Source organism: Tachypleus tridentatus, chromosome 7 (assembly GCF_004210375.1).
Source record: "Tachypleus tridentatus isolate NWPU-2018 chromosome 7, ASM421037v1, whole genome shotgun sequence".
NCBI lineage: Eukaryota > Metazoa > Arthropoda > Merostomata > Xiphosura > Limulidae > Tachypleus > Tachypleus tridentatus.
The window spans coordinates 18,507,870-18,522,278 of NC_134831.1; the positions used below are offsets into that span (position 1 = coordinate 18,507,870).

Sequence of the window (14,409 nt, forward strand, 5' to 3'; positions counted from 1 at the left end):
AAAAACAAACAATTCTTCACGCTTACCCAAAATGAATTTATAAATCCATGATAAAACTTGATTTAATAAACACTGATTAAAGCCAATATGTTTCAAGCATACACATTATATAGTAACGATGCACGTAATATTTGGCAGAAGTGATAAAGGTTAACAGAAATTATGTTTTGTTTTCTTATTTCAACAAACGTGTCATCATTCAAACATTAATTGTTTGTAAGATTCTAACAGAATATATTTAACTTGTTTAATTAAAAAAGGTATTTTTGTACTTTTTCTTTACACTGGAATAGCATATGTAGTTCATTTGTATAGTGTTATGTATGTGTGTATTATTTTGGTTTTAGAACAAAACCACAATAAGCTATCTGCTGTGGCCACCGCGGGGAATCGAAGTCCAGATTTTAGAGTGTTATGTGAAAACATTTTTCACTTTGGGAATTATTAAGAGTAAAATTTCTCTATAGTTTCAAGGATGTAATATTCTACATGAATTCTGCTTCATTTATTTTTCATCAGAACTAAGTTTATTAAAGATAGTAGAGAGTTATTTACAGTACTAATTTACAAGTATAGTATCATGCCCAAGAGGAAGCTGCAAAACTGAGTTTGTGAGCAAATTTATTGTGCACCGTCCATAAATTATTTATCCTGTTCCTGAAAATGCTGTGTGGTTTTACAGTGACTTCACTCCCTGAACAATAAGCTAATATAAAATATTAAGGTTTACATGAACATGTTCAAAATTATTTACAGTCTGATAAACTAAATCATTTTGTCATCGATTATCTTGTTACTGAAATTGGAGAAAATAAACACGTAGAAGTTACCATTTGAATTTATTAGTGTTTCATACAGCATAGAATCTCTTTCATTATGGTAGAGAAGTGAGCGTTATAAGTTTAAATTCTTAATGTGTTATTGCGTTCAAGAATGTCAAAGAGAAATCCCACGTGAATGTATTAGTGAGACAAATATTTCTGACTTGTCAAATATTTTGAAGAAATTTATCAAGATGCAGTACGGTGGCTGTATGGCTATTTAATTGTTGATTCAAAAAATTGTACTTCAGAAAAGGGCTGTTTCCTGATAATCAAAAACGTAGTTTATGTACCCAAGTAAGATAAAGGCTGCTACCTCACTGAATAAATAATCATATAATATTATGACTGTAGTCGTGAAAGAATTAGTAATATTCTTTCTGAAGAACACATATTATATGAATAAAAAAACTTGAATTCAAACGTTTATCCACCGAAAACACAGGTGTAATTTTTTAAGCTACTGCTTTCAAGAGATTCCTTTTTGCGTAAAGGCTCCCGCCACAATGATTGGGTAACTCGTTACATTCACCATATCCTCTGGGAAACATTGACTATCCTTAACCTACGAGGTGTGAAACATTGACTATCCTTAATCTACGGGGTGTGGCGATAGTGTTGAAAAAGAATTTCACGACAGCCGACATTTTGGGAAGCCAACTGAACACACTATGCTACAACATGGAATTAAATGAATATGTTTGTGTTAATTAAACTCCAACACTAACACTATCCTCTCCATATTTCACGCTATAACATGGATTTGTTTGTTTGGAATTAAGCACAAAGCTACACAATGGGCTATCTTTGCTCTGCCCACCACGAGTATCAAAACCCGGTTTTTAGCAGTGTAAGTCCATAGAGATACCACTGTACCACTGGATGGCTACAACACGGAATTTAGTGGATATCCCTGTGTTAATCAGATTCCAGCATTAACACTATCCATTTCATATATCACAAATACACACAATATCATGGTTGTGTGAAAAAAACAGTATATTTAACTGGATGAACAACATTGTACAAATAAACAGTTTTTGTATGACTTATATTAATTTTTTCAAACAAACTCAATTCATTTAATCATCATGGCTTGCAAAGTTAAACAATATCACGTTTATTTGCTTGTTTATTTTTAAATCCAAAGTTACACAATGGACTATCTACATTGAGCCCACCATGTGTATCAAAATCCGTTTTTTAACACCATAAGCCTACAAATTTAGTACTGAGCCACTAGTGATCAAACAGCATCATGAGTTGCTCAGTGTGTTTGTTAAAGCAACGTGTGAACACAGTAAAGCAATATCAGAGCTAAAAATGTATTCACAAATGTTCTTTAAATGTTTGAAAGGATAACGTTTCCATGGCATATATATACAAACAGAAATTCATTCGATACAGGTTATTATTGAGAGAAAATCCAAGAAAGCATTATTTAAATATAAAATAAACTTACTAATAGAGAAATAAGAGTCTCTACCATTACTTGTTTTCATTTCTTGGTGGTTTAACAGGAAACGTTATTTGAGAAACTGCTCGAATTTGTAAATATGTAACACGTGTGTGTGTTTTCTTATAGCAAAGCCACATCGGACTATCTGCTGAGTCCACGGAAGGAAATCGAACCTTTGATTTTAGCATTGTAAATCCGTAGACTTACCAGTGTACTAGCGAGGGATATGGAACACGTGAAACGAATTGTCTGTGTCCCTGTAGAAGTGGTCCACTCGTTTTATCAACCCAGAATTTATGAAAGACCGATGTATAAAGTATTGAATTCAATATATCACGAAATACCTTCTGCCATACAAAATTACACGCTGACCATAGATGATTAAACGAAGATCTTAAAGGAGTTGCAACATCAAACCTTTCACTCACAAACTGTAAAACCCATTACATTCAAGGTAGAATATTCAGCCCGTGAAAAAATCAAAATTCGTCAGAAATACAAAAAGAAGGCTGAAATGATATTAAGCAAGCTCAGCTCCAGTGCCGACCTATCACAAAATGACAATTAATGATTAGTGGATGATCCGTCCTCAGTAGTAGCATGATCAACCTCATAAATCATATGCTATGCTATCTAAATAAAAAGATTTAAACCCAAATGGGTGTAAAAGCACTTGCAAGTGAATAATGAAATGGTATTCAATGAAGAATGGAGACCAGGCAAAGCAACAACTAAATAACAAAACATAGATGAGTTCCTCTGGGATAAATCATCACTTTTTTATTTACTCCTTAGTTATTGAATTTTATCATGGAATGTTTTCAACCATTTAAATTTAGAGTGAGATAAGTATGTATAAGTAAAGTGAAGCGACAATTTAAGAAAGGTTGTGTAATAGGATGACGAGAAGCAATCTTCATGAGTCACAAGACAGTGGAGAGATCTTCTCGTGTACAGACTACACGACTGTCTTGTAGAAATTTCAAGTAGAACATTTTATGAATCTGAAATAAGTAATCATGTCCTCCAGTAACTTCTACACTGTGGAGGATAAACGATGTACCTTGATAACTAGGAAAGAGAGAAACTAATCAGTATGTCGTAAAATGGAAAGAATAGCTTGCAAAATTGAATAGTTGGATCTCTCAAGCAGATCTAAACCATTTGTCATTACAAATTCCTAAGTGTGTCCCCCCACTGGTACAGCGGTATGCATGCGGATTTACATCGCTAGAAACCGGGTTTCAATACCCATGGTGAGCAGAGAAAAGATATCTCATTGTGTAGCTTTGTGCTTAGTTATAAACAAATGAACAAAATCTAAAATGTAACTCTTTTTATTTAGTGTATATCTATTGTGTGTGACTAACTTAGTAAAATTTATATAAACTATTTTGCCTGCAACATTCTAACGAATTGTGCCATTTATCATCGAAGACCTATCAGATTTGAAGATTTGAGGGAAGTGGTATTGGTCTAATTATAATATCTTCAAATCTAACACGATATGTCTGGTAATAGAACATCAGTTTTCCACTTTATAGGCCATGACTTCACTACTGAAATCAAATGTATTAGATCAGGTCATTACAATAAATCTAAAAACTTAACTAGAATCTTAAATCAAGTCGAAGAATCACTTTCTCAACCAGATGAATCACCTATACTTACTTCGAAGAATCACTTCCTCAACCAGATGAATCACCTAAACTTACTTCGCTTCTTCACACCTTTTTTCTTCTTCTCACGCAGACAGTGATTGCGGGTAGTTACTTAATCGAATATCGATTATTCTTTAGCTTCAGTAGCTGAGAGAGGAACTCTCAATTTGTTATTTTTATCAGGTTTGGAGGATGAACACTTTGATCCAACGCAATCTTAATTTTATGAAAAAGCACAGACTGACAAATCAGATCAAACCTACATAAAAAAAGAAAGACAATATGTCTACTTCTATCAACCTTTTTCTTCTTGCCTATTTGTTCACGTAGGGCCCAGCATCGCCAGATGGGTTAAGGCGTGCGACTCGTAATCTGAGGGTCGCGGGTTCCCATCCCCGGTGCACCAAACATGCTCGCCTTATCAGCCGTGGGTACGTTATAATGTGACGGTCAATCCCACTATTCGTTGGTAAAAAAGTAGCCCAAGAGTTGGCGGTGGGTCGTGATGACTAGCTGCCTTTCCTCTAGTCTTACACTGCTAAATTAGGGACGGCCAGCGCAGATAGCCCTCGAGTATCTTTGTGCGAAAAACAAAAACAGGAAACAGGATTGTTTGCGTAGATGTACATCTGAATGACAGCCTCGTTACATTAAATTCTACTCTTTATATGTATATATTTTTATGAGAACTTATTAAGTTACAACGGAGAAACTGAGATATGTGATTTGACTACTACATCAATGTGAGTAAAAACTTTTATAATGGTGAGAAAGATGTAATCAAAGGTCGATGCCAAGAAAAAACATGATAACCAGACAACCATTTCGCAGAATCAGATTCTTTCCAATTGGACGGCTAGCGCAAATAGCCCTCGAGTAGCTTTGCGCGAAATTCAAAACAAACAAACAAGTATACCTCAAATATAATCAAACGTACTTAACGTGACGTAACATAACACGTTTCATTGACTGGGATTGTCGAATTCACATACTTTACACTATTATTTCATCAATAGTATTATAAAATAGGTTACACATGTTCAGTATACCCATTAATAACTAGTGTTCAAGCTGAAATTTAATTGACCTATGATCAATTCTTTATCTCCTTGAACATTAGCATCAGGATAAGCGTCAAAAATCTGACCAAATCAGATTTAGACAAAACAATAAGCAAGAGAAATGAAATTTCTTTTAACATTAATTACATGATCATTCTCGTACAAGATAAAATATTGTTCAGCTGTACAGCTACAGTAACAGTTGGAAGTGTTAAAATTGCCTTTAATTCGGTTGAATAAAAGGTAATGTACTCTATAGTGTAATATATTTTCCTTTTTATATGAATATTCAAAATATTATTGTAAGTTGCTACAATAATGCCACAGACATTTCTATACTGATAGGCATAAGATGAGTCTTCTACAACTGATTCTCGTTGTTCCTGGTTTAGAATACAGCTTTACTTGTGGTATTTGTCTTTACCATTGTTTTCTGGTTGCCAGCAAAACTTAACTTCTTTACAGCAAGTCCCCCGCTGGTACAACAGTAACTCTACGGACTTACAACGCTAAAATCTAGGGTTCGATTCCCCTCGGTGGGCTCAGTATACAGTCCGGCGTGACTTTGCTATAAGAAAACACTCTTTCCAGCAAAAATATGTTAAAGTTTGTGACACATATAGTAATTAAAAACAAAATTTAGAATGATATATAAAAAGATAAAGACACCTGAACTTAAACAATACTACAATATACTTACTTTTGAAGACTAATTATATCATACTTCTTCTCATGTGGTAGAATGGCATCAGACTGATAACTAGACTCAACAGAGAATAATAGGATATAGCACGTTATTGATACTGAAATAATGAACGCCTACAGTGTAAAATAGATCACAGGAAACAAAATAAAGTATACTTTAATTCCTTGGAATGAATTATGTTACAGATAGTGAAATAATGGACACTTTGGTTTTTAAAGGTACAATAGATCATAGGTATCGAAATAAAGTCTACTAAGCGAAGAACACTTGTATATCTTTGTGATATGTTATTCAGATTTTATCAGAAATGAAAAACTGTTATTTTTTTACTTTTACTAAACCATAGATAGAAATAAACCAACGTTAATAAAAGGTAAAATAAAAGCCTAACACTTTCTTTTAAAGCTTTGTTTATGCTTTGTTACATGCATAATAATCGGTATAATGTTACTCCATAATTTAATAGCTAAAGAAAGCATTCATTTATCATTTTGACACTTTCAAACCGTATATAGTTCTGCAATTTTCGTTGTAAAAATCTTCTGCTAATGACGACGAACTCAGTCTTAGATTAACTATGAAACAAAACTTTTACTTTTTTGTTGTTACTGGACACAAAGTGTTATTTCCCAATTGCTTATACTTAAAGTCAATGGAAAAGACCTATTTTTTTCTTCAAACTTTTCTTTTCTGACCTGGGAACGTATAACAAAAACATGATGGGAGACTATATTTGGGGGCTGATACGTGAAAGTGATTTACATTACAGTCTCCCTGAACTCCTTGTACCCACTCCGCCAGAGAAAAAGCAGCCATCCTCAGAAGAGAGCAGCAAATCAGAAGAGGAGGTAGACGTTGAAGATCCAGATTACAATTTCAGAGGTGCATAAACAACTAAGAAATAACACATACTATCCAGGAATAATTTGGGTTACATAGTGTTACATATCCTAAAAGGTTAGTCTTAGATTACATATCATAGCAGGCTTTCCATTGAAAGTTTCGAGAACTACATTTACGTAAAACAAAGGTACAAACATCTGTAGAACTGTATCAGAGAACTAGAACGGAGTTGCTAATATTCTAGATTCTTTGGATATACTTGTCACAAAATTATCTGTTTATACTGAGTAAAGGCTGGAAGCTCGATGACTTCACATTTTTGTTTGTTATCTTGTAACGAGTACCTAGAGATACGCCGAACTTTTTAATTTTTTTTTTAATAATTGAAAAATATTTTTCATAAACATAGCTCTTCTTGAATGGATGTGACATTCTTATACTTGGGTTAGAGATTAGTTCCTAGTACCATTTCTGATGTGGAGATACTCTGTTTCCATGACGAACAGTGATGCCTTTTTGTACCGAAATCTTTTAATACTTTGGTTCTAAATCATTTAACGTTCTTACTATTTGAGCGTTTCTCTTTAGAAAGGACCGTGAAATATTTATCAGCCGCAATACAAAAATTGTCGGGAATTCGTTAAGAATCACGTATATAAACAGTAGACATGTCACCTATGACGTCACAGCTTGCGCCTTCGACGATACATGACTATATTAACATACTAACTGGAGTATCTGTACCCTGGACGGAAGTTATGAACATCAACGATTAATGAAAAGTTATCCTGGGACAATAAAAGTTGTTTCACTTATATGTAATTCTAAAAATATTAAAAACGCTCATAAAAACTGCAAAATACAAAATGTTAACCTGCTAAGTTTTGTGTATTTCTGTGTGGACTCAAAAACCTTCCTGCTAAACTTAGTGAAGATCCATTAACAGGGAGCTGAAGTTGGGGTAAAAATGCAAAACTGAAAATTTATGTGTCTCTCCATGGGCCCAATGAACCTCCAAACCAGTTTTGGTGCAGATCCGTCCATACCCTGCAAAGCATTCACAAGTAATACAATAGACAATATTATTATATTTATACAGATACAAATTATTGTTATAAAATGTATTGAAAACTCACTGTTTACATCAAATTGAAACGATACATTTAGAAACCTGGCATGTACAAGGGAAAGTAGGAATTTTTGGAGAAAATGTATATCAAAGAGTTATGTTTAACTTTATTTGCTATGAACGTATATGTACTGTTCGTTGCTCTTAATGACATATGCTGAATTATTTCGAAATACCAAAAGCAACTTCGTACGTATTTATGGTCTTATTAATGAGCCCCCCAGTGGCTCAGCGGTATGTCTGCGGACTTACAACGCTAAAAACCGAGTTTCGATACCCGTGGTGGGCAGAGCACAGATAGCCCACTGTGTAGCTTTGTGCTTAATTCAAAACAACTTATACATGATCATGGGCTGCCATCTTTCGGCGACATATATAACTATATTCACTTTGTTCATTTGTTTTTTTAACCAATTTTATAAATGACGTTTTCTTACTGACAGCTAAATACAATTTCACTGTTGTTTAAAAGCACGCTATTATAATGTGATTTAATATATTTGTATCATACAATGTTAATTATATACTTAAAAAATATTACTTGTTCAAAGTATCAAATCTTTGAAACCATCATCAGAGGATCATTGCCCAAATTTAATGGTATAGCACGACAAACTTAGTCATTGTTGCTTTTATGGCATATTGTAATGTCATTTTTTTTGTTTCTTTTTATAAAAATTAAGAAAACTTTTCGTCTATTTCACATGACGTACGCTAAAACTGAAAACAAAAAACATTCTAATTGTTTTTCAATTTTTTAACTTCAGTTTTAAAATTCGTGTTTATGTGAGGTCTGCTTGGTTTAAATTTCGCGCAAAGCTACACCAGAGCTATCCACGCTAGCCATCTATAATTTAGTAGTGTATGACTAGAGGGAAGGCAGCTAGTCATCACCACCCGTTGCCATTTCTCAGACTACTCTTACCAACAAATAGTGAGTTTGACCACCACTTTCTAACGCCCCCATGGCAAGCATGTTTGCTATAACTACGCTACGTGCTGTCTAATGTGAGTTTGCAATATAAACTTTTAGAAGCAAATGTTAGAATCCATCACAATAGAAAAGAGAAAGAAGGAAATGCTTCCATACCTTATGCATCATAATTTTAATTGTTAAGTACTTATTAAGAATGGCTAAACAATCTGTTCATATTTTGAATTAATATTTTGAGGCCATATCACCAGTCAAAGTTCGATTTAGAAAGACTGTTTATAGATTGTAGTTGGTGACATTATATTAATCAAAGCGACAACGTGTTACATTTTGTTATTAAAAATAATTCAGGTTTGTTGTTAAGTGTAAAGTTATTTGTTTTGTATCATCCACGGGTATCACAACCATACTTTTAGCTTCATAATTCCAAAGACTTACAGCTGAGGCACTTGAGCTGTCCATTCCTTTTGTTAATAACAACTGGCCATTTTGGGTCTAAATATTAATTTACGGTAAAGTGCAACTTATAATAAAGCTGAAATGTTGAAATTAATTGTGATTGCACAGGTTGAGTGCATATACACCAGTTGACCTCCTCTTTATTGACATGACCAGGTAATTATGGCACTCGACTCGTAATCTAAGGATAACAGGTTCGAATCTCCGTCACACCGAACATACTTACCCCGTCAACCTTGGGGGCATTATAATATTTCGATCAATCCCACTATTAGCTGGTACAATAGTTCAAAAGTTAACTGTAGGTGATGATGGCAAGCTCTTTTTCTTCTAGTCTCACAGTTCAAAATTAGAACGGTTAGCGCAGATAACCCTAGTGTAGCTTTGCGCGAAATTAAAAAACGAACTCTATTGAATTTTGAATAAATAATTTATTTTAAATATTTATGTTTAATACCAGTTCTATACTTTAAAGCGTTATTAATAACTATTATTTTTTAACTTTGGCATTGTTTTTGGTTTGTTTTATAGCAAAGCCACATTGAGCTATCTGCTGTGTTCACCGCTAGGAAATGAACCTCTGATTGTGACGTCGTAAATCTGTAAACTTACTGCCGTCCCACCAAGGGTCTGGTATTATTGAAAATAACATTGTTGCCTTACTAAAAATATAAATTTAAAATATCTTTTCAGGTAAACATTATGTATAAGTAAATAACACTGTCTGAGTACAGAAATCCTTACTCTCTCTTTTTAATAAGAAACTTGCAATTATAATTTAGTTAATTTTCACTGGAGAGAATCTTAAAAACGTTTTTACATGAGATACTCTAAACAGTTATAACGCTTGCAACGACATATTGAAAAAGTGTGCATATCTATGTGTTAAAAATATTTTCCAGAAAGAATGTACGCAAGCTCGTTGAAAGCAAATCTTCAAAGTTTCTGTTTTTCATTTAATTTTCTGTCTTTCTCTTTTGTTATCGAAGTTCAGTTTTCTGTCTCTTTCCTCTTGCTCTTCTTTCTATTGTTTCGTCATTTCCAAAACATTATCGATCTTACTTCAAGCATTTGTCTTCACTTTCAATCTAGATACTATTTAATTTTTAACCAAAATAATTCTGCACCTGACACCAGTGTTGTAACGATATTTGTTTGTCAGTAAAAGTAATTTTAGATTTTGGGATACGAAGGAGAATTGAAAATCCAGATCACTTAATGATAACAAAAACACTTTATTTCTTGAATTTTAATTTCTGCGAAACAGCTTCACTGAAGTTCACAGATAGGCCTAAGTTCACACTAAACGTTAATACAGCAGTTCCACTTACTTGCTAACTTCTGTTGTATGTATGACACTTTATTATATCTCCATTTCTTTCTCACAGCACAAAATCGATAGCCGCAAAATTGAGCCAACTCAATGGCAGTAGCAGACAATGACTATCTATGTAACACACTATCTAATCCAACAAACGATCATCAACTGACTAACTCAATAACCTTTGAACAACTCTATCCTAATTCTATTTTCATATGACTCAAATCATTTCCTAAGTTTTCAAGAATGTTCTGGTCATTAAGTTACGCCAACCAAACCTGCATCAAAACTCCGCCTCGTTAAACACAATGCAATCGTTTTAATCAATAAAAGACATAGCGAACAACACTGTACATTAGAATATTTCTAATGCAACGAAAATCTAGGACCAGATTATGTACAACGTATTCCCTAATAAGCTAGTCTATACGTATATTGTGACAGTTGACGGCAAACTTTATTAATTAAGAAGTTAGTAAGTTTGAAAATAAATTACTTGAGTACATATGAACTAAATACAGAAAGTCTAAAGACAAATACCTTCGATAAACTGACACCATACCATTTTCCATTTTACTTTAGATGATATTTTTGTATAATTCCGGTAACATGACTGAGTTGATCGTCAAAATGGTGCCCTATATATATCTTCATATTTTTAGAATTTTGTTTAGTTCGAAAATACGAACAAGTTAATGACTCTAAGAAGCATTACTGTTTAAAAGATCCAAACACATACAAAATAATTTATTAATTAATTAGAAGACATCATAGACAAAATAAAACTTATTTACAAAGAACTGTTGCAGTCAATACGATCATTTGCGTAGCATAGCTTTATTTTAATTACTATGAACATGGCTCAGCGGTATGCTTGAGAGTTTCTTGCGCTAAAATTTACAGTTTGTTTCCCACAGTTGGCACAGCACGGATAGCTCATAATAAAGTCTTACAAATTAAGAATACTGTTGTATGATGAACGAAATTAAAACGTGTACAAGAAAACAGTTCTTATAAAAACTAAAGTTTATTAGTATTAACCTTTCTGTAAGTGTATAAATACATTTGAGAAAGACGCAAACATAAAGTGAACTGAAGTACAATCAACAACACCATCAACGGTAGAAATCAGATACTAGTGTTAACATGTTTTAATATACCTAATTATATTATTTCACATTATTACTTTGGTATTTGATTTAGGATTAATCTAAACATCCTAGTTCTGGTGTTTTATTTATAACTGTTTGACAATAACAAAGTGGTTTGCGTATGCTTTCTTCGGTTAATAATCTGTAAAAACCAGTTATATTTTGCTATAATTATTATACGTGTAAACTTTCTTAAATGTTACACATTCATCTGGCATAACTGGTAATATTTCCCGTATTTTAATTATATTTCGGTTTCAAACATGTATTAATATATATTTTAGTGAGTTTGGTACTTTAGTAATCTTAATCCATAACTTCTCTAGAAAATACAGAAACATACCAAGCTGAAAATTCAACGTTCGATTACCAATATCTATTATCCAAATTTTGTTGAAGTGAGTAATTTTTTATTGACTCTTCTCATGACGAAAGCAATCTATACCGAAACATTTAAAGGTACCAGTAATGATATGAAATTTATTATTTAAAAAAACACACAAAACAACAACAGAGGTTTCAAAAATGCTTCAAAACGACTGAATATTGAGTCACGTTGATCCCTCCAAACTTAAATGTGTGTATATAATTCAGGGCAGAAAGTCCAACTTCAGCGCCCCCAGTGTAAAATTAGGGACGGATAGCGCAGAGAGCCCACGTGTAGCTTTGCACGTAATTAAAAAACAAACCATAAACATGGTTAATTATTCATTTCCATCACTTCTATCGATAAATTTGTCATCCCACTGCATCCATTAAAGTTCAACTCCCCTAGTGGCACAGCGGTATGTCAGTGGACTTATAACGCCAGAAACCGGGTTTCGATACTCATGGTGAGCAGAGCACAGATAGCCTATTGTGTAGCTTTTGCTTAACTTCAAACAAAAAAACTAGCTTTGAGTTAATAGGAGTTTATTAGTATGTGTTCTAACCCTCGCTTATGGAATAATAACATTCAGTTCCCTTTATTTAAAGTTACCAGCGCCTCTAAAACTTCTTAAGGCAATGGTGAATATATTCGGATCTTTATAGTATATAAAATACAGAACTGAATTTGAGAGCCACTACTTTATCGAAAAGTGATGTATATATATATATATATAGAAAATGTCAGAAAATTAATGTACCCAAATTAAAGTTGAATATCTTTATTGTTATTTGCAATAACAACAAAAAATGAATATAAAGACAACTAATGAACTTGTAAATTTTGTTTTGTTGTATTAATTTTTATTTTATTTTTGTTTCTTTGACAAATGAACTGCCACTGGAAATCCATATCTACACGTACTATAAGAGTTCTTTTTTTTCACAATTCCAAGAAACGTCTGGTTTGTCATAAAGAACTATGTTTCATCGGAACAGAGCAACACCCAACTTTTCTCGAATTCTTAAAGTGTTTTTAAAACAAACTTTTTTAGAGCGGGATTTAAACCCGTTAGGTTTTCATCTCTGAACGTTTTGAAACCAAAGGTCTACCATAACAAACGAAAATGCATTGAAAAACTGAAACATCGAATTTTTGATGCTATCTTACCCATCCATACTATTGTGTTAGAAAATGTTTTCCCAGAACTTGAACGCAGAATTAAATTATAGCGAAAGATAGAATACACAGAAAAGTCCACTAATTATTAAAACTAAAACTTACAATCTCGTTATGTGTCCTTATATTCGACTTTTGTTGTTATATCAAATAACAATACTCATTTTTGGACATCCTGTATATCATATTGTAGTTTTTCTCTCTGAAACTCGACAGTACACAGTTATTAATTTGCGATCCTTTATGGGATTTATTTGCATAGGATCCATAACTGATCAAATTTCGCCCAGTGTTTCTTCCATCGTCCCACTTTGGTCTGAATTTTCAGGAGTTTTATTGATGTTATTTGTCTGATAAATTAGCCATTTATCTCTTAAGTATTTGTACACTTCCTCTATGTTATAGCGGTTTGACGGTTTTGGGTCCATCAACCGTCGAAAAAGTCGGAGCAATCGCTGTGTGAATATTCTGAATTTTTTTGGAATTCGTGTTGTTTTCCTCTTCTGCCACTGTATAAAATCTTTGAAGTAGAGGTCTGTAATGTCTGCCCTTTGCCAAGGTAATCTAGCAAGAAGAGTTACAAAGATGAGCATACCCATTTGCCACACATCGGAACCCGTTTCAACAATATATCCCTCCAGATGAACTGCCTCCCAAATCTCCGGTGGACAAGTGGGAAGAGAGCTATCACGCTTTTTCACCAGCGTCCCAGACCGTCGAGTAAGTCCGAAGTCAGTTAGTTTTACTTTGGTAAAGTTTGATTGAAAAACTAATATGTTTTCGGCTCGAACATCCCTGTGAACCAAATCTTTGCTGTGCATGAATTCAAGGGCTGATGTGATTTGTTTTACTACAAGTTTTACATCATTTTCTTCTAAGCCGTTCTGGTTCTTAATTATTTGCCATAAGTCACCAGATGGCGCTACCTCCTGGGCAAAGATGTAATGATCCACAGTTTCAAAGGCCACGTCGTAGGTATCGAGAATGTTCATATGCGGAGAAAGAACATAACTGTAATGAAATTCTATTTGGAAATCTTTCAAGGTCGTAGTTTCCTTGGGAATTGCTCTTAAAGCAATCTCTTCATGTCCATTTTTGAGAGAGGCTAGCATTACTTTCCCATAATCACCTGCGCTAATTTCCTTCAAAATATCATACTGATCAGATACGTCTATCATTTGCAGAGGAATGTTCCGGACCTTGTGAATGTTCGACGTTCTTTTGGTATTCATGTTGTCTCTTCACAACTTCTCAGTTCGTTTGAAAGTTTAGATCTATATAATAAAAATATATATATATATTATAAGACCTTATCAAA

The 14,409-nt window shown here is 33.4% G+C and overlaps 1 protein-coding gene across 1 annotated transcript in view; it reads right to left on the minus strand.

The window, feature by feature from the left end:
- Positions 1-11,454: 11,454 nt before the first annotated feature.
- The window catches only part of LOC143257948 (serine/threonine-protein kinase meng-po-like), a 28,298-nt gene continuing 25,343 nt past the window's right edge, over positions 11,455-14,409 (minus strand). The window contains exon 2 of the mRNA XM_076517016.1: positions 11,455-14,365. Coding sequence (XP_076373131.1) covers positions 13,367-14,323 — 957 coding nt within the window. The 5' untranslated portion in view covers positions 14,324-14,365 and the 3' untranslated portion in view covers positions 11,455-13,366. The remainder of the gene's footprint in view (positions 14,366-14,409) is intronic.